Source organism: Carcharhinus amblyrhynchos, chromosome 8 (assembly GCF_965287045.1).
Source record: "Carcharhinus amblyrhynchos chromosome 8, sCarAmb.v2.hapA, whole genome shotgun sequence".
Taxonomy (NCBI): Eukaryota; Metazoa; Chordata; class Chondrichthyes; order Carcharhiniformes; family Carcharhinidae; genus Carcharhinus; species Carcharhinus amblyrhynchos.
In genome coordinates, this window is record NC_137331.1 from 51,285,061 (window position 1) to 51,307,216 (window position 22,156).

Consider the following 22,156-nt stretch of genomic DNA (forward strand, 5'->3'; position numbering starts at 1 on the left):
GTTGTGAATCTTTGGTTTTCTCAAGAGATGGCTGATCTTTTTGTGGACTCAGCTCCACTTACTCACTTGCTCACCCTAACCCTTAATTCCTTTGCTGTTCAAAAATCTATCTATCTTTGCCTTAAAAACATTCAAAGACGTAGCCTCAACTGCTTCAATGGACAGATAAGTCCACAGATTCACAATCCTTTGGGTGAAGTACTTCTCCTCAACTCACTCCTAAATCTGCGCCCCCTCATTTTGAGGCTATGTCCTGTAGTTCTAGTTTTACCCACCAGTGCAAACAATCTTATATATTCCCTTCATAATTTTATATTTTCTATAAGATATCCCTTCATTCTTCTGAATTCCAATTAGTCCCGGCCTACTCGGTCTCTCCTCATAAGCCAACCCTCTCAACTCTGGAATCAACCTAATGAATCTCCTCTGCACCCACTCCAGTGCCAGTATATCCTTTCTCAAGTAAGGAGACCAAAACTATACACAGTACTCCAGTTGTGGTGTCACCAGCACTTTAAACAGCTGCAACATAACATCCCTGTTTTTAAGCTCCCTCTCTCTAGCAATGAAGGACAAAATTCTATTTGCCTCCTTAATTCCCTGCTGGACCCGCAAACCAACTTTTTGTGATTCATGAACAAGGGCACCCAGGTCAGTCTGCACAGCAGTATGCTACAATTCTTTACCATTTAAATAATAGTCCATTTTGCTGTTATTCCTATCAAAATGGATGACCTCACATTTACCAACATCGTACTCTGTCTGCCAGATCTTTTCCTACTCACTTAGACTATCCATATCTCTTTGTAGCCTTTCAGTGTCCTCTACACACTTTGTTCTACCACTCATCTTAATTCATCAAACTGTGACACACTACGCTTGGTCCCCAACTCCAAATCATCTAAGTAAATCGTAAACAATTGCGGTTCCAACACTGATCCCTGAGGCACACCACTTGTCACTGATCGCTAACGAGGAAAGCGCCCATTACTCCACTCTTTGCTTTATTAGTAACCAATCCTCTATCCATAAACATTATCTGTAATGCCATGCACCTTTATTTCATGCAGCCTTTGTACGGCACTTTGTTAAATGCCTTTGTAAATTTGGCATCCTTGTGAGCTGAGCTTTTAACCCCATATTCTCTCCCTCACCATGACTGTCTACTTCTGCTGTTAGAACATTGCATCCATACTTCTGCTGCTGGAAATCTTTTCTATCCATTTTTTACCTCTAGTCTGGATGATTCAAATAATCTCCTGGTTGATATCACACCTTGCACCCTATTTAAACTTCAGTTCATCCAAATTGTGCTACCATATCTTAATCTGCACAAAGTTTATTTGAACTATCACTCCTGTGTTCAATTATTCACCTTGGCTCCTGGTCCAGGGACAGCTCAATTTTATAATTCTCATTCTGGTTTTCATTCTTTCCATGGCCTCAACCACCCTATTTCTGTAACTTTTTCCTCTCTGTAAACCTCCAAGATCTCTGTGCAGGTGTAATTCTAGCCTTTCAAGAATCCCTAATTTGAATCACTCCACCTTCAGCTGTCAAAGTTGCAAGCTCTGGAGTATCCTCCTTAACCCTCTCCATCCCTCTCCTCTAAGGTGCTCCTTTGTGTTAGTTATGCATTAATATCAGCACTCCAACTAATGTCCTCTCTTAATCACAAATGGCTGAGCATGCATTCAGCAGCACAATAGATCCCCCACCAATCCTGATAAATGGGATCATCGAATTCTTTGCCATTGGTTGCTGATTGATTTCTATTAGTTGTTGCTACAATTATTCAAGTGTTTTGTGTTTTCCAGAGTTTTTTTTTAATTGCTAAAGTACTTGGATGATGGTGTTGCAGATATTGAAATGTGCCTGATTTGTGTTCAGCAGTGCGGCATGACCAGAAGAACGAGCAGGGGATATATTGAGCAGGGCCAGTTGCTAGAGGGGAATGGAAGGGGAATAGAGTTCCAGGAGGCCACATCTGCCCAGAATGCTCATGGAGCAATTTTTCTTCATGGATTTCAATGAGGAAAGGTGTACAAACACATCTGTAAAGATAACCTCACTGAAAGTGACCATCTGCTGCAGCCACAACTGTAACCTCAAGTAGGGTGAGAAGCACATCCCCAGTGTGAGTGTGATTATGAACCTCTCTCTGTTGGGCTTCTTCCAGGCAGGAGATGAATTCATTGGCAACATCTTACAGTTTATTAAGCACTAGAGTACAAAAAGTCACTTATGCTTGTATATGTTTCAACCTCCTTTGCCAGAGAGCAGGGGGCAGAGTGTGCAAGTGGATTTCAAGGATTTCCGGCTTCTCTATGGTGCTGGGTGTCACTGGCTGCATGGACATCACATGGCTTTGTGGGCCCTGCATACTAATGGAGAGACGTATCGCAACTGAAAAGGATTCATTCCTCTCATGTCCAGCTGAAAATCATGCAGGTCCATTGTAATATCTCCATTTGATCCATCACAACAACACAAAGGGTGACCACCTACTAATGACATGGCTTATGACTCCTGTATGCAATCCACACACACGTGGGCAGCGCACCTACAATAAAAGCCATGCTGTTACGTCAGAGCAGAAAACTGTAGTTTTGGATAGAGGAAGGAGAGATTAAAAAACACTGAGTTCTAATATTGGTTAGGGAGATAAGGGAGCAAATATGGAGGTAAGTTAGAGAAAAGTGCAGAAACAATAGAGCATTACGAGTGGGAATTTCAACTATCCTAATTTTAACTGGGATGAGGTCAATGCAAAAGTTACAGAGGAAACTGAATTCTTAAAATGCATTCAGAGGAATTTTCTCAAAACCCAGAAAGAGAAGGGGCAGCTCAGGACTTAGTTTTAGGTATTGAGGCTAGGTAGTTGGAGTGGCTATCAGTAGAAGGGCATTTTTGCAGTAATGATCATAATTCTGTTACATTTAGCTTCATTATGGAATAGGACAAAGGTCGGCCAAGACAAAGATTTCCAACTGGGTAACGGTCAATCTTACTCAACTGAGATGTGATTTAGCAAAAGCGCATTAGAAACAGGCACTGTAATGGAAATCAATGTCAGGGTAGTGAAAAGTATTCAAAGAAGAGATAGCAAGGAATCAGAACAAATGTGTTCACACCAACAGTAAGGGTGAGACTTCAAAATCAAAACCCTTCCCCTCCTCCACCCAACATCTGACAGTAAGCATACAGTATAGGATAAGACAACTGTGGAATGTTTAATACCAAGAACTCAATCTTGCAGAAAGTTTGTGGAGTATAGAAAGTTCAGGGGTGCAATTCTGAAAGAAATTAGGAAAGAACAGAGAAAGTATTTTTAAAGAAGTAAAACAAAGGTGTTCTATAAATACATAAAAAGCAAGAGAATGACTGAGGAAAGACTTGGGCCTATTCAAGACCAAACACCAACCCGTGAAGACTGAGGATGTGAGCATAGTTCTCAATGAATACTTTGCACCAGTCTTCAAAAAAAGAACGGGGGGGGGGGGGAGGCGGGGGGAGGACAGGGGATAAATATCAACATTGTAGCTGAGGAGGAGTGAGAAATATTTAAATAGACAAACATAGTGATAGGCGAAATATTAAGGATTTAGCATCTTTGAGGAATTTCAGGTTAGTTTCACTTTCATGGTGAGAAAGTTATTTTTAAAAACTGACCAGCAGCATAAATTGTCATTTAGTATGGCCCAGATTAATCAGAAAGTCTACATGCATTTGCTGACAAGGATAGCCACAGCATTACACATGGCAGAAGGGGTAATTTCCTTTACTGGCTAAGGCATAGGGTGAGCAAGGATGTTACAGTAAAAAACATAAAACACCAATTGGACTGCAGCTGCAGAACTGATTACAGATCTGGTCAACGCACTGCATAAAGTTGTGATCACAGACGATACAGAAGAAATTTACAAGGAGTAGATAGGGAAAATCTATTTCTCCACATTGGTCCACAACCAAGGCCATAGATTTAAGCAATTGGTAGAAGGAATAGAAGCAAATTAAGATTATTTTTCACCAAGAGGCCTTCCCTGCAAAGAGAATTCATCTCTGCTCTGTACCTCCCTGATCAAGACATGCAGTGCAGTGGCCAAAGCTTCTTGCAGCCTCCATGCTCCCATGTTATACCATTATTACATCTTTTTCATGTCAGAATGAATTCCGCAATTACTTCCACTATCTGCACTAGCCAAAATACACCTCAATTTTAAGAGGTGCAGGCTGGCTTAAAGTATTATATGCTAGTGTTAAGGGAGCTAGTCTCTGACAATTGTTGAGGCATGGAGTCCCTCAACAGTGCAGTTAATGGTGGCTGCACACTGTACTCATGTTAATTTGCAGTTTAATCCTGCATCACAATCCCCGTGCTTGTTTTTGGGGCTATCAAATCTACTCCCCTTAAACATTTTTAAAAATGACCACTTCACGTACATCAGAAGGTCGCTCCTTTCTTCTGTGATTTTTTCTTCTCTGTTGGCCGTTGCTTTTAAAGTTTAATATGACCACTTGCTACTTCCTTTACTTATTCTAACCCATGTTCCTTCTTCCTGCCATCAGTTTGGAGATCGGAATGACACATTTTAATCAAGATTTTCACTGACATTACCTGAAGCACATGCTTCCTGTGGGGAACTGTATCATGTCTGCATTGTCCCCCCACAAGATCACCACCCAAAATCCACTGGGAGGCTAAATGTATCACTATTGCAAACATGAGCAGTCAGTTGAAGTATCAAAAGGGGAGAAAGCATTCAAATATTCCTTTCAGCTTCACTTATGTGTGATTTATCACATTATTGCAGCTTCTGTTTAAAAGTCTTTTTTGATAAATAAATTAATTAACTGCTGAAATCTTTACTAACTTGTGCAAATTGGTTGACTTATTGGAGTTTTATTTCAGTCAAATCAACTTGCTCCCTTGGTATATGTACAAGACAGACTTCTTTGGATCAGTGGATTGGTTTAAAATGACACTTTGCACAAAGCCTCACAGTTTAGCTACTGAATTAGTCTTTGTTTCAGAAAGAGTCAAACCCAATGCACAGAGAACTGTGCAGTTTATTTAAGGGAATAGCAAATGATGCCTCAAACATTTAAATTCCTTCCGTCTGCTTGTGTCTACTTACTATTTCTAGCAGACACTCAGTATATATTTCATAAATCTAAACCTCATCAATCTCATAACATTCTTCACATCCTTTATGTTTACCTCCACTGCTGATGAGCCTGGTGGACTCTGGACAGGAAATTAGATGAGCACTTGGCAAAAGAGAACTACAGAGAAACAAATAGAAGCTAACATCCTTTGCTTAAATAAATCCAGTTAGTTCAAAGCCTTAAGTTTGTGGAGTTGCATCATATCATGCCAATGTCTTGCAAACTAGCTAGGAATTGATGGAAATAAAATGGTGGTCTAATAGTAGTCCTCATAACTTCAGCAGATGTTCAGTCAAAGAAACAAGAAACAGTCTTTCTGTTTGTGTGCAGCCAAACATCATTCATCTACATAGCTCAAAATACAACCTATCCCTTGGATTATACCTCTCACTAAAAACCTATTTAGAATTGCAGACAACAGCTAGGTTATAGTCCATACTCCTAATCGCACTGGAACTAATAATTGGCAGCAACGCCTAAACACTTCAAATAGTCACCGAACTTCTGTTTTCTTTCTCTTGCCAAAGTTTATGGTCAAATACCCAAAAGGTTCCGAGTGTGTTTGTTGAGCAATTTTGTTTCCTCATCACTGTAAATACATCTTGAAACAACATTACCTAATGCAAACATTGCAAAATCGGTCACATCGTGGCCGAATTTGGGTGCGATTCGGGAGCACTGGCATAGCTTACACCTGAAGGGGTCAGTAATGGGACCATGTGAAATCAATTTGCTGTCTACAAGCTGCAGGTTCCAGCCAAGGCTGCGGAGACAACTTACTAGTCACAAGAGGGACTGAAATTGGCCTATTGGCCTGTTTCAATGCAGGCTGAAGGCAGTAGGTATGTTGAGCAGATGGGGGTCTGAGTTTGGGGGGTGTTGTAGGCATAGCCCTCAGTTTGACTTTTGAGACAGGAGGAGAACTCCTACCACAATTCAAAAATAAAAAACTACAAATGGCTGGAAATCGGAAATAAAAATGGAAAATAAGTGGGAACACTCAACAAGTCTTGCAGCACGTGTGGAGAGAGAAACAGAGTCAAAAGGTGAAAACTTACTGCTTTGGGCACTGCTGAAATGGAAGGCCCATTTTCAGGTCTTGAACCTGACTTCTGGATAAATGGGCCTGACAGCTGCTCTTTGTTAAAGCAAGAAAATTGAGGCCAGAATGATGCATCCATTTTATCTGAGAAACAAACTTTGTTTAATAGGGATCACAGCATGTGTCCGACAGCCACAGCAGCATTTGGATTTTCCAGCACTCTCAGAAATGGTGGGGAGACCTGAGAAGGCTGTCCTTTCTGCCTCACACCCTCTACCTCTCACTCTCAGCTGGAAGTCTTGCTGAGGGTGCAGAGGATCTGTTGTGTTTTGAGCTCCCCCAAGGATGGAAGAAAGTGGAACAGCCTCTCTACCCAAACAGGCATGGATGGAAATGGCCAAGGAATTGGGCAGCAGAAGTGTGTTCTGCTTCAGTCTGGTGACTGTGGACCAAGGAGATGTAGAACCACAGGAGAGCATGACGGTAAATGACATGAATCTTGCAGATCAGAGGTTGGGAATTCTGCAATGGGCATCTCACCACTTAATTCCCCAAAGCCTGTCTACCATCTACAAGGCACAACACAGGAATGCCAAGTCTCCCCTTGCCTGGAAGTCAGAAATAAAAATGGAAAATAAGTGGGAATACTCAGCAAGTCTTGCAGCACGTGTGGAGCGAGAAACAGCATCAAAAGGTAAAAACGTACTGCTTTAGGCGCTGCTGAAATGGAAGGCCCATTTTCAAGTCTTGAACCTGACTTCTGGATAAATGGGCCTGACAGCTGCTCTAAAACAATCAGCACAATCCAGGACAAAGCAGCCCACTTGACTGGCGCCCCATCCATAACCTCAAGTATTCACTCCCTGTACCACTGATGCCTCGTGGCCACAGTGCGTACTATATACAAATTGCACTGCAGCAACGCACCAATCGTTCTTCAACTGCACCTTCCAAACCCGTGACCTCTATCACCTAATGGAGAACAAATGCTAGCCTAGCCAGCAACGCCAACGCCCCATGAAAGAATTTTTAAAATGGCAGTGTACTACTTAGCACTTTGATCCCAGCCCCTGTAAGGCTGCAGCCATTTCAAATGGATCTTCCATTTGGGGCATTCAAATACATCCTTATTTTAGGCATCTACTTATGATATGCTAATTTGACTGGTTCAGGCTGTCATCATTTAAGTAAAACACTCACAGATTTTATTATTTGAAATGTAACTCTCCAGGTTGGGTGCTATTCTATATCTAATTATCTATTTAACATTCTGTTTGACACTTGGGATCTCTCTGTTCTTCAAAGCATTACTGTCAAACAACACATTTGAAACTGTATGCTACATGATAGGTAAAGTGTTCCAGATGGTGTTACTTTATAAATAACTTAATCCAGACCATGCGTTGGTCTATAGGTTACACAAGTCAAACTATGCATTTTTCTATAGGCAGCTTGATCCATATTGTGTGTTAGTCTATAGGTAGATGAAGTCTTATACTGTAGCTAACATGATACCAATAAATGTCCCTTTTAGAATTTGGTTATCACATGATTTTTGATTTTTTTTCCCCCCGCAGTGTGCGAACCCTTTAAATTTTTCTTTTGGTACACTAACAGCAAGTGCCACTACTTTTTGAGGTTCTACCTGTCCCGAGTGTTGAGAAGGATGGGTCTGGCCACACTGGTGCAGAACACTCCAAGTAGTTGGACCGCACCACAGCAGCTGTCCTTTGTGGAGAAATTCTTCAGCAAACACAAAATTGACCACATGGTGATTAAGCAGTGGTCAGTGTGTAACGTCCTTGGGGCCCTGAGAGAAAAGGAGATGGCGGATCCTGTCGGATGGTTCCCTGAGCAGACTGTCAGCGTCATCTGGCAGAACGCCTCATCACCAGAACTGACTGACAAGCACCAAGATCTGGCTTGGCTGGTGGTGAGAAGGGCACTCCCGTCAGATCCTTTATGCACGCTCGAGGTCTCAACAGCACCGCACGCTGCCCTCGAAGCGGCTGCGAGGCTGATGAGATGGTCGTACATCTCCTTGTGGAATGTGCCTTTGCAAAGAAGGTCTGGAGTGAGATGCAGTGGTATTTGTTGAGGTTCGTCCCGAGCAGCTCGGTGACGCAGGACTCTGTGCTGTACGGGCTGTTTCCGGGGACGCACACCGAGACAAATATCAACTGCTGCTGGAGGGTCATCAACTCGGTGAAGGACGCACTTTGGTCCGCCCGAAACTTGCTGATCTTCCAGTTGAAAGAATTGTCCTCGACCAAGTGTTGCAGACTGGCACATTCCGAGGTCCAGGACTATGTGCTGAAGCTTGGGGCAGCCGCCGCAAAGGCACAATGGGGAAAGACCACACTATAAGACCTTTTAATGGAGGCAGATCGAGGGCCTGGGAACTGCAGAATACCCTTGACCTGCGTAACTGTGTGCCAATCTGAGCAATAATGGCACACAATAATTTTTGAGGCATGTATATAGTTTTAAGTATTGAAATGAAATAACTGAAATTTGTATAGAACTGTAAAAATGTTTCATTCTGCACTGTTTGCAATTTATAGACATGTAGACTTGCAATATTTTAATTGAGATTTTTATAAGGTATATTTTCGGCAAAAAAATTTTCTTTAACAGTCACACACAGACGTTATTTGTCCCTGAACAGGGCCTGCATGTTACCTTTAAGGTTGCTGTGTATCAGCACACTGGTGAATCTAAGTAGGAACATCCTACAGACCAGAAGTTACTCTTATAATTAACATAATTCAGATGGTACGTAATAAAAGGAGATAGATCTGGATGTGCTCAGTAGATCAGGCAGCATCTATGATGAAAGAAATAATTAACGCTTCAATTTGATGAACTTTCATGGACCTGAAATATTGGAGGAAATTGGATAAGACCCAAAGAGGAGGGCAGGGATTATGGTTGCTGATTAACCGGTGCCTGTTTTGTTCAATGCAGGCAGCCTGCCAACTTGGTGCTGCCTGTTCATTTATATGATTGTGCACAGTCAGAGTTGAGCACCCTGATGAGTGGCTGTATGCCTGAGTTGGCAAGGCAAATCATGAGATGCAAGCCCGACTTCAGGCTAGCCCCGCACAGTTCTGAAGTGTCATATTCAAATCTAAATGTTAATGCGGTTTCTGTCTCTCTCCACAGATGCTGCCAGAGCTGCTGAGCAATTCAAGCACTTTCCTTTAAGATTAAAGAAAAGACTCAACATGTTAGACAGTGGACTTCAGGGTTCTTTGATGCAGCTTTGGGGGTCTTGCTGCAAAAGGCAGATAGTAGGCGAGAGGTCCCCTATTGATACGAGAGGGAGGCTGGGTGAGGGGAGGGCTAGTTGACATTCCAGACAGTCACTGAAAAGGCAATGGTAAGACAGCCAAGCAGATCAATGCCGACAGGATAGCGCTGATGACCCTGGAAGCAGTGCTGCAAAATTTCAATGACCTTACATGTTCAAGTTAGTGAAAACTCCTTCAAATGCCATGTCCTGAAAGTGAATCATAAGCTTCATACCCGCATGACTCTCCTGCCAAAAATCTTCTTTAAACACAACTCATGATGAATGTTTGTAGTTTCACCTCACCCTTGCACACTTAACACTGGTGCAAACCTCATATCCACATCTTTGAATTTCCAAACACTGCCAGCTATTCATCAATGACAGCCACATCATCACAACACATTATACTACGCTCACTGACATACCTCTGTCACGCTTGCAGAACTGGGTAACATAAAAAGTGAAGGCAGTAGGACAGGCAGGGTGTCCACCATCAGTGGAGACCGGCTAGTGGCAGAGCAGAGACCAGAAAAGATGATGTGCTCATAGTTAATCCTCCTTCTCGCATCCCATCTCCCCCTCATCCCACAGTCTCTTCCAATTGACAAACTGCAGATGGTCTAAGGATGCATCTCTTGTTTCCCCCCACCCCCGACACTCCCTCAACACAAACCTCCTCGTCTTTTTCCTTTCAGATAACCAACTCAGCTGTTCACGTAATGGTACAGGAGCAAAAATTCGAAGATGAACAAAACTGATGAAGAAATCCTGTCACTTGATCTTCCACTTGCAACCACCAGGTTAAATACTGGCATAGCACATAACTTAAAGGAGCACACATCTGTTGTTGCCCACCCTCAGGACAATAGCATTCTCCTTCCCACTCTGCCAGTGCCCTTGCTGTTGCCCATCAGCCAGTGAGTGCACACAGCCATCGCATACTAAGATGATCAGTCCAAAGCTGAGCCATCCGGGCCCAGATTGCTCCAGATCATCCTTCAAGGCCATATGCAATCTCCCCCATTGAAAGGCAGCAGTGTTTCACCAGCCACGTTGCAGCCACTGGGGTAGAACTCCATACAAACACGAGGGCAGGCAAAGGCAAATGGGAAAAGACAATAAAAGATTGTGCAAGCTGATTTGTTAACTTTGGCGTGGATTATTGGATAGATTGATAAATTTGGTTTAGAAGGTTTGTTAGTGTTGATTTTTATTTCAGTGTTGTGACCAAGAGAATGCTGCGACGGTCAGTAAGAGAGGGAAGGTAAGATGTGAGATTGTTGGTGAATGGCGAATTGGGGCTGTGTTCACTGGCACCACAGTCAGACTAACCACCTGTTCAGAAAGTAGCTATAATGACTGCCTCCTCCATCTGCTCCTCCTCTTCCTCAGTTGATTGCTGAATAACTGGTGGCAAGGCGTGTTCCCATTTTGATGGTGAAATTGTGCAGAATGAACCAGGTCATGACATTTCTTGACACGTGCTCTGCAGAGTACTACACGGGTCTTTGAGGAACTTCCAGACAGTGAAATTTTTGCTTGTACTCCCCAACAGTTTGTTTGATAAGTTGAGACATAGAATTTCTACAGTGCAGAAGGTGGCCAGTAGGCCCATCGAGCCTTCCACCTAGATCCTATCCCCATAATCCCACGTATTTATCCTGCTAATCTCCCTGACACGAAGGAGCAAATTAGCATGGCTGATCCACCTAACCCTTACATCTTTGGACTGTGGGAGGAAACCGGAGCACCTGAAGGAAACTTATGTAGACACGTGGAGAACATGCAAACTCCACACAGTTACTAAAGATCAGAATTGAACCCAGGTCTCTGATATCCTCCTCCCTCTTCAAGCAGATTGTCTTTCTTCGTGTCACTTTTGCTGCTTCTTCCCATCATGCTGCAAGCCAAGAGACAACGACAAACCTGTGAGTGAGAACACTTGGTTTGAATCAAATCCATGGAGAGAGATCAAGGCCTTCACCATTTTCTATACCAGTCATGAAATGGCTTTGGCGGATAGGATTAAGGAAAATCCAAAGGCATTTTACTCTTATATTAGGAGCAAAAGGGTGGTTAAAGGGAAAATCGGTCCTCTTTGGGACAAAGGAAGGGAACTGTGCATAGAGACTGAGGGAATGGGGGAGATCCTGGATGAATACTTTGCGTCAGTATTCACGAAGGGGAGAGGATTGGTGTCTTGTAATGTCTTGGAGGGGGCTGTAGACCAGTTGAAGGAAATATCTATTATGAGGGAGGAAGTGTTAGGGTTTTTAGGCAGCATAAAAACTGATAAAGCTCCGGGGCCTGATGGCATTTATCCCAGGCTGCTTAGGGAGGTGAGAGATGAAATTGTTGGGCCTCTGATGCAAATCTTTGTCTCTTCTTTGGACACAGGTGAGGTCATGATGTGGGTATGCCGGCATTGGACTGGCATAAACACAGTAAAAAGTCTGACAACACCAGGTTTTAGTCCAACCTACTTATTTGATAATATACTCACAAGATTTCGGGGTTAGCCCCTTCGTCAGGTTCACCTGACGAAGGGGCTAACCCCGAAAGCTTGTGAGTATATTATCAAATAAATAGGTTGGACTAAAACCTGGTGTTGTCAGACTTCTTACAGGTGAGGTCCCAGAGGACTGGAAGATAGCTAATGTGGTACCGCTGTTTAAAAAGGGCAGTAGGGATAACCCTGGTAATTATAGGCCGGTGAGTTTGATGGCAGTGGTAGGAAAGTTGTTGGAAAAAATTCTTAGGGATAGGATGTATATGCATTTGGAGCGTTGCGATCTGATTAGGGATATGCAGTATGGCTTTGTTAATGGGACGTCTTGCCTTACGAATCTGGTAGAATTTTTTGAGGAAGTGACAAAAATGGTTAGCGAAGGATGAGCCGTTGATGTCGTCTATATGGATTTCAGTAAGGCGTTTGACAAAGTCCCTCATGGTAGGTTGGTAGAAAAGGTTAAGGCTCGTGGGATACAGGAACAGGTATCTAGATGGATTGAAAACTGGCTAGGCAACAGGAGACAGAGAGTAGTAGTGGAAGGGTCCTTTTCTAGCTGGAGGTCTGTCACCAGTGGTGTGCTGCAGGGCTCAGTACTGGGGCCTCTTCTATTCGTAATATATATAAATAACTTGGAAGAGGGTGTACGTGGTGTGATCAGCAAGTTTGCAGTTGACACAAAGATGGCAGGATTGGCGGATAGCGAGGAGGAATGTCAGGTGACACAGCAGGATATAGAAAGGCTGATATATTGGGCAGATAAATGGCAGATAGAATTTAATCCTGATAAAAGCAAGGTGATGCATTTTGGAAGGAATACTGTAGAGGGGAGTTACATGATAAAGGGTAGACCTATTAAGAGTACAGAAATGCAGAGGGACCTGGGAGTGCAAGTGCACAAGTCTCTGAAGGTGGCAACACAGGTGGAGAAGGTTGCGAAGAAAGCTTATGGTATGCTAGCCTTTATAGGAAGGGGAATAGGGTACAAGAGCTGGCGTCTAATGCTACAGTTGTACAGAACGTTGGTTAGACCGCATTTGGAGTACTGCATCCAGTTCTGGTCACCTTACTACCAGAAGGACGTGGAGACCCTGGAGAGAGTGCAGAGGAGGTTTACCAGGATGCTGCCTGGTATGGAAGGACTGGGTTATGATGAAATATTGGGTAAACTGGGGCTCTTTTCCTTAGAAAGGCAGAGATTAAGGGGGGATCTGATAGAGGTGTATAAAATAAGGAAGGGCATAGATAGAGTAAACAGTAGCAGGCTTTTTCCTAGATTGGAGACAAATAACACGAGGGGCCACGGGCTTAAGGTGAGGGGGGAAGAGGTATAATTTGGATGCTAGAGGGAGGTTTTTCACACAGAGGGTCGTGGGGTATGGAATGCACTGCCAAGTAAGGTGGTGGAGGCAGGCACACTGGACTTGTTTAAGGTTTACTTAGATAGACACATGAGTGAAGCAGGGATGGAGGGTTATAGGAGACTGTTTTAAATAAGGATCAGAACCTTGGGACGTTACTGGAAACCTAATGCTACATGTGTTGATGTTTTTTCTCTTTTACTCCACAGATGTGTCGGTCCACCTTGTTGTCTAACGAGGGGCATGCACACGGTGGGTCGTGCGTGGGCTGCTCGTGGATGTTTCGAGAGTAGCCTAGTACTTCGCGTTGTTTGTGTATGCTTAAAACTGGACCAGCAGATAGGCACCACAACAGCTCAGTGACTATCACTGTTAGCTGTGCAGATACATGGATTTGGGCCTGTGTCTGTGGGAGTTTGCGCATTCTCCCTGTGGTAGCGTGGGTTTCCTCCGGTTTCCTCCCACATCCCAAAGATGAGCTCTTAGGCTGATTGGTGTAACAAATTGTCCCTAAATTATTCTCCCCTTAATCTGATTTCCAATGGGGGTACCATAAGCATAGACATGGGTCAAGGGTGGAGGAGGAAAAACACATTGTTAAGATGGCAGCGTGGGCTTGTTGGGCCGAAGGGCCTGTTTCCTGTGCTGTGTTGTTCTTTGTTCAGTCCCAGTAAACCTTACCAACCTTAAATAAGAGTAGAAACCACCAAACATTTCTAGTAACTTAGCAAAAACCAGCAGAAACCAATTAGCAACTAACCTGAAGGTATAATCTTAGAATAATTACAACACTGAAGGAAGCCATTCTGCACATTGATTCCTTTCAGCTCTCTGCAAAAGTAAATCTGCTAGTTCCACTTGCTCTCCCTTTTACAAGTATATCTGCAATTTCACTCTTCAAGTGATTATCCAATTGCCTTTTGAAAGACACAATTAAATCTGCCTCCACCATCCTATCAGATAGTACATTCCAGATCCTAATCACTCACTGCTCAAACAAGCTTTCTGTCATATCGCCATTGGTTCTATTGTCAATCACATTAAATCTGTCTCCTCTGGATCCCGGTCCCTCCAACAATGGTAATAATTTATGCTGTATCTACTCTGGAGCCTAAATGATCATTAGTGCACAGTGGCACAACGGTTAGCACTGCTGTCTCACAGCACCAGGGATCTGGATTTGATTCCCAGGTTGGGTCACTGTCTCCCCGTGTCTGTGTGGATCTCCTCCGGGTGCGCCAGTTTCCTCCCATGCTCCAAAGGTGTGCAGATTAGGTGCATTGGCCATGCCAAATTCTCCCACACTGCATCGGACAGACGCTGGAGTGTGGCAACTAGGGGATTTTCACAGTAATTTCATTGCAGCATTAATGTAAGCCTACTTATGACTAATAAATACACTTTAACTTTATTTGAACATATCTATCGATCCCCTCTCAACCTCGTCTTCTCGATGGAGAAGTTGGGCCTGTTCTCCTCTCAGCCATCCATCCCCATGACTGAAGTCCCACATTCTTGGATCCATTCTCATAAATCTTTTCTGCATCTTCCCTAAAGGTTTCACATTTGCCCTAAAATATGGTGCTCAGATTGGACGCAATATTCCAGTTGAGGCCGAACCAGTGTTTTATAAAGTTTCATGGTCCCTTCCTACTTTTATACTTTGTGCTACTACTTAAAAAGCCTAGGATCTCATCTCTCTTTTAATAACTTTCTCAACCTACCTTACAACCTTTGGTGATTTTTGCACTTTTACCTCCAGATGTTTCTGTTCTTATACTTCCTTTAGACTTGTCGTCGATGATACCTTTAAATAACATGGATGATTTGTGGTGGGAGTCCTTCCTGCTGTTGAATAAGTGTTCAGTTTTACAAGGTTAATAGAGGGTCTTAGTAGAGTTTTAAGTTGAAAGTAGCAATGCTGGCATCAGATTAGCATTAAACGACGACCGATGCTTTGTACTTTGAGTACAAGCTCCTCTGCCTGCACTGAAAGTGGTCACTAAATGGCATCTGGCATGCCTCACACCAGCAGTGTGGGTTCAAGAGATGTCATTCATAGTGCTGAAAATCTGCTGATATAGTGCCAAATGTTGTGGCTCTTAACTTTGTTTTCCTCTCCACAGAGACTGCCTGACTTGCTGACTCTTTCCAGCATTTGCTTTTAAATTTCAGACTTCCAGGATCCACAGTATTTTACTTTTGTTCCAAACTGTGTTTCTAAAGGTAAAATGGTGCAGAACAAATATTGCTTTACACTTAACATATGTGTGAGCCACTATATTTAGCATTCACCATACGGTGTATCATTCTAAATTTAACACTCAGCTTTACAATTAAGATTTACAATTTTCCTGGATCACCTGGATAGAGTAAATTCTAGAAAGTTAGGTGGGCCAAATTGCATGCTTGTAAAGCAACCTGATTTTCCTTCCATCAAATTAAATATTAGAAATTATGGTTAATTTCTGGCTTTTGAGCTTTATTGAAAACTCACTATAAATAAACACAGTAACGTCAGTCTTGTGGACAGTACTGTGAAAGGTTTTATTATTTCATAGGTGTCACATTGTGGGACATACATGACAGCTAATGTTTCATGCTCAAGGTACAATGCCCTGAGACTGCATAACCTCAATTCTCCATGCTTCTTGAAATTTAGCACAATAAATAGGGCAGGAGTAGACCATGTGTGCCCTTGAGCCTTCTCTGCTTTTCAATACGATCCAGGCTCATCATCTGCCTTCCCTCCACTTTATCTCTTGTTCCCCATATCCCTACATTCCCTGAGAGATAAAAAATCTATATATCTCAGCCCTAAATACACAAAGATGGAGCATCTGTAATCCTCCAGGATAGAGAATTCCAAACACTCACAACCTCCTGAGTGAAGAAATTTCTCTTCATCTCAGTCCTAAATAATCAACCCCGTATGTTGAGTGTGCCTTTGTGATCTAGGTTTCCCAGCCAGGGGAAACAATCTCTCGGCGTCTAACCCATCAAGTCCCTTCAGAATTGTACGTGTTTCAAGAGGTCGCCCCTCATTCTTTTAAATGCCAGACAATATAGGCCCAATTTACTCAGCCTCTCATCATAGGTCAACCCTCTCAACCCAGGAACCGATCTAGGCAATCTTCACTGGAGCTTATGCGTCTGCAATGGCTTCACAGTTGTACTCACAGATGTAGCAGTGCTCTTTATTAAAACTCCTTCTCAAAAGATACACAAGATTTTTTCCGGCTGTATCCATCTTCTCCTGAAGGCAGTGATTCAGACAGGGATGGGTACAGTTCCAAAGGCCCTGACAAGTGCTGACATCTCTTTTAAGTGGATATTCTTCACGCGCGAGTAGAAATGTTGTTGGAAGATTATGGAGGGCATTACAGGTGAAGAAAATTCCCTTTTGATCTAAAGGCTGCCCATAAGCACTTTCCATCTACCTCACTGGAAAACAATTAGGAATGGCAACCAAAACTTATTTTCTCCTACCCATGTCCTGAAAAGTTGATTTCAGCATTAATCCCTGGTGCTTTGAGGAAGCAGTGCTAACCATTGTGTCCCCATGCTGCTGTTCAAATCTAGCTGTCCACTGACACGACAAAGCTTTCATTAAGTTGCATTTAGCTGGCAGCTGCTAGATCTTCGTTTTTATACAGGACTGATGATGGGAGGGAAAGATTGCAAATGTACGAAGACATTTCCTCCTTCTCCCAGCATTGCCTGTGAAAATGCTTGAGATTCTGGATGGCCCTTGAGATAAAAGGCAGAGGGCAACACACTCAGTACAAGTGAACCTTTCAGCACTGTCCTCTATCGTCAGCCTTGCTTTAATGACTAGCCATATTGTAACAAATAAGAACAACAATCAAAGCATTTTGTATTTCTTTCTTCTCAGTCTCTGTTTTTTTTTATTGGTTTGTTTTGAAAGGTAACTTTTGTTCTCAAGAGTATTCATAATTTTTTGACAAGCTGTCAGAGTTGGGAAGGCAAGCTTTGAATCAGGAAAGGTTTCTCTTGCATAAAATGACTGAAAAGTACTATTCAGCAGAGATGTGCTAATAGGAAGCATAGTAATATTCAGAGTTATATAATTCTTGTCAATGAATGATCTGCTAATTCTTAAACAATCTGAAATCATACAGTGATAGCTAAATATTTCTACTGAATTTTTAAATCACATTTCACATTTGTAGTCATTTCTCTGCACTTTATCTTGCCAGATTATGAAAAGCATTTATATGTCGATACTGTACAGAGGGTACAGGGTGTGAATAAAGGACGGAAAGGAAGTAGATTCTCACTTGCATAAACTTTAGAATCCATATAACGTTTGCTTCTTGTCATGGTGATGGGAGGAATTTTATAACACCGGGTGTGAAATTAACTCTGTAAATTGCTGAGAATTTAAATATGAGCTGATTTTTAAAAACGTTTCTTCTCCATTCACCATTTCACTCCCCAACCAAGAAAACAATGGATGTTATTGAAATTGTTGAAAAATGACTAGTTTTGTAACAAGCTTCACTGATTCCATTAGTCTGTGCATTTTTATTCAAAAAAACATGCCAAGAGCCATTTATGGTGGCTGCCTGAATCTTCCCCTGGCCACTTCAATGATTTGAATAAAAGGTCCACCTGACTTATGTTCAGTCTATACATTCTTGAAAAAAAAACTCCAGCTTTTGAGTGAAGCTCCATTATTTTAAACTTCCTCTTATATGCAAGAGGAATCCTCCAGGATATTTTCACATTTGTAATCAGAGTGACATCATATCAAAGTAAACCTTTGATCACTTCTTTTGATTCCATATTTTTCCCATTGATGCTCCCCCGCCAACCCCTCCTGCAAACCGTACAAATAAGTGCAAATCCAACTCTCCAAATAAGACACAAGAACAGATTTTATATTTTGTGCAACAGAGCAGCAATCTCAGTGCTGACTGTTTGGAGATTAGGTTCAGAGCCAAATACAATAGTTACTTTTCGGACACTTAACACAATTTGGACTGCATTGACAATAGACAGTGAAGCCTCCTGTGTTAATTGCTGTAGAGCATTATATTCCCTAGGTAAGTAAAGGAACTGTAAGTCTCCTTTTTTTCAAGACAACAATTAAACTTTTACAGAAACTTGAATCTCACACTAGACTTTTCCTCCAGAAACAGTAATACTTTTGTGAAATAGTATGCTTTAATTTCAAGCTTTTTTTCCCCTCCACTTAGGTTACTTAATGTTTTTTCTTAGAAATGCTGTTTTGAAAATTACTTCAAACACAATTTTCAATATAGTTAAGGGTATGCACCGTTAATTACGCTTTAGGTTTCCATAGTTAAGTGAAAAAGGAAATACTAATAGCTTTTGCAATGCCATGAAGACAAGGTAAAGACATAGGATTGGAAACCACAGCTGTTGTTGCCCATATTACACATGCCAAAATGGTAGCCTTGGGGGAGGTCAAGGATTGGCTCTCCAATTCTTAGTGCTTTATAAAAAAGGATTTAAAAGATGATTAAGTAAGATTGCCCAATAATTTGGAACAATGCTGTTAAAAACAAAATCAATTTGAGGTCAATGACTTTATTAACATCAGGTTGAGGCAATGTAGGAACTGAAAAAAAGGAAAATTATTTTGCAAAGTATTAGCCCTTTCTTCTGATACATACTGGCCCAACAGAAAAGCACAATATAAGCACATTGTGTCCAGCAGCACTGACACATCAACGGATTCTCAAATATAGTGTGTATATCAGTAAAATTTCAACAAGTTCTTTCCAGATAGTCTCAAAGAGATCCCACCTTTGAAACTGTTAAAAACCAGAATCTCTGTAAATCTGCAGCAAATATCCATGTCCATTGGTGTCTCTGTCGATTGGCCAACATCCGCAAAGATGACTCTCGTGTGCGAGACCAGTGTTGCTGACATCAGTGCAAGCTCTTTCTGAACGTTCAAATTTATCTTTCTCACGTTGATATTAACAGTTAAAATGTTTTCTAACAGAGATCCCTAGAGCTACAAAACATGCAGTGAAAGGAATAAAGTCAAGGAAGCTTATGTTCATTGTGATTCGTATATCCCTGTTTTTTATGCTCTTCCCAACTAAACCCAGTATCAGATTTGGCTTTTTTTTTGGTTCTTTATGCTTTAGAGAATTATGCCCTGTTGGGTTAGAGTAATCAGACACAACTCCAAGATCAATATGCTGATCCCTTGACTATATCATGTTCGACAATCTACCATTGGAATTGTTTCACTGAGATTATTTAAAACTAGACACTTTGAGCAGGTTTTGTAGAACATTTAACTTCAGCCCTAAAAGCTTAAGCTAATCAATAAGCAAAAGAGCATTTGACTACCAAAATCTGCAATGGTCTTTATTTCACCCAGGGCTGATGTAAAGATTTTAAAGTGCATAACAGCCATTATCTAAATAAGCCTTTCTTGAGCACCCAATCCTTGCATCACCTTTGATCCAGTTATAATTAAAGCCAAAAGTACAGACGTCTCATTTAATTCCAATGTGGGCAGTTTTAATGCAGAAAGTTTCGCATGTGGTTTTCAGCTCATGACCATCTGTTTCTGGATTTCATATATAAACAGGACACTTTAGGGAACAGAGATTAATTCAGCTTTGGAATGCCATTCAAAACGTGTTAGCAGTTTCCCTCCTCTGGGTCAACCAAAGCAAAAACAAGTGAGCCGCCTGGTTTGGAAGGTATTGTTAATATTAGAATTATTGAATAATGGACTCTGACTAGTCTTATGTTTTAAATTACAGGTCTCTCTCAAATAAAACTATTAATCTTTTTTTTGTCTCTGAAAGTTTTACAGTCCTGTTACACTTATTAACTGCTGGCAGCGAAGAAACTTTTAAATGAAAGCCAAATTGCTTTAGTCATGAGAAAGGAAATTAAAGCTCACTCTGGGGGGAAAAATTTCACTGTGAGATCCTCCCAAGGTAGAGTTTCATAACCTCCTGCATGCCTGCTAAAGATGTCACTGCATGCAGAACTGCGTATGTTACTGATATAAAGAGAAGGCCTTAATGGGAACAACATGTTCATGGTCTGAGGGATTAAAACCAACATGTTTTACATTGCAGGACAAGCTCTGGGTACTGAAAGAGATGGTTGGTAACAGGACAGCCAGCTGTGGGTACTCACCAGGTTCACTTGGTGGGCAGTCTTTAACGAAAAAGATCTCATTGAGATTGTCCTCCTCTGGTGCCAGCCCCTGCTGGTGTAACTGTAGCCTGTGCAGGCTCTCTGTCTGCTGGTGTTTCAGAGACCGTGCGTGCTGAACCAGGTTCAGCTTAGCCTTGGTGGTGTAGTTGCAAAGGCCACAGTTGAAGTAGCACGACTTGGAGTTCGCCGCACTTTCATGCTTTTGCAAATGCTGAAAAGAAACAAAACCAAAAGAGAACAATGAGAGTAATGGGAACAGTCTGCTTCTCCTCTGTTATTCCTGCTTGTAAACATTGTCTGAGGCCGGAGTCCCAGAAAGAGTGAGGAAACCTGTTTCTTCACAATTTCACACAGAAGATGTTACCCATGAAGAGAGATTAACTGCTGCATTTAATCCACTGTTTGCATCAGAGTGGTGGTCTGCTTAGTGTTACCAAAGACAAAACTAAGCAAGCTGGCCTGGAAACCTGCAATAATTAAAGGCTAAAAAGAACCAACCTAGAGAAAATATGCAAGATAACCAAATGTCAAACTGTGACCTATCATTAAGATCAACATTAGATTTGATCAAAAACACCCACTGATTTAATAGAGCCTAAAATATCTTAGTCTATTCTATTGAAAATCCTACATGGCTCCACTGAACACTTCATATCCTACAGAATCGTCATAACTCATACTTTACAGTTACAAAGCTGCAGTCAGATAACACTGAATTCTGGCAAATGAGACTGGAAGGGACTATTTTTTCTTTCAAATACCTCATGTAAAAGGACCCAATACACAATAACAAATACTGATTCATGTAGCTACATTCTGTACATACAGTACTCATGCACAAATTGGGGAGGTTTGGGGAGACAGTGGCACACTTGTAATGTTGCTGGACTAGAAATCCAGAGACTCAGGCTAATGCTTTGGGGACATGGGCTCAAAATCCATCGCAGCAGCTGGTGGAATTTAAATTCAGTTAATAAATCTGGAATATAAAACTAGTCTCAGTAATGGTGACCACGAAACAATCTGTGATTTTCCTAAAAACTTGTCTGGTTCATGGTGTCCTTTAAGGAAATCTGCCATCCTTACCTGGTCTGGCCTATATGTAACTTCAGGCACATAGCAATGGTGTTGACTGCTAACTGCCCTCTGAAATGGCCTTAGAAGCCACTCAATTCAAGGACAATTTAGGGATGGGCATCAAATGCTACCCTCGCCTGCGATGCCCACATCCCATGAAAGAATAAAGAAAAAAGTAACATACACAATCAGTATAAACATATTTACATCAGACACATGCAAAAAAAAAGCTCAGTGAACATGTATACATATATGCAGACACTCTTTTGCTACTCTCACACAGACACATTTACTTATAAACATTATTTATTTTACAAAACAAAGTTCTAAGCAGTTTCCTGTAAGGATGTTGATTTGATTATTATTTTAAGTCAATGTGTACTGCCATTCACAACCAGTTTATTTACTGCATAATCTCATTGACCTACTTGTGCTACAATCTTTATTTGTGTAAATGAAGGATACCACAGGGATCAGAGCCATCAGTTCTTCCCATAAGTTGTAATCAGATATATTTGAAA

At 41.7% G+C, this 22,156-nt stretch overlaps 1 protein-coding gene across 2 annotated transcripts in view; it reads right to left on the reverse strand.

Annotated features, from left to right (window-relative positions):
• zfhx4 (zinc finger homeobox 4) overlaps positions 1-22,156 on the reverse strand; it is a 240,648-nt gene that overhangs the window by 130,356 nt on the left and 88,136 nt on the right. For both annotated transcript variants that reach the window (XM_080194061.1, XM_080194060.1), the window contains exon 4: positions 20,538-20,769. In XM_080194061.1, the coding sequence (XP_080050187.1) occupies positions 20,538-20,769 (232 nt within the window). The remainder of the gene's footprint in view (positions 1-20,537; positions 20,770-22,156) is intronic.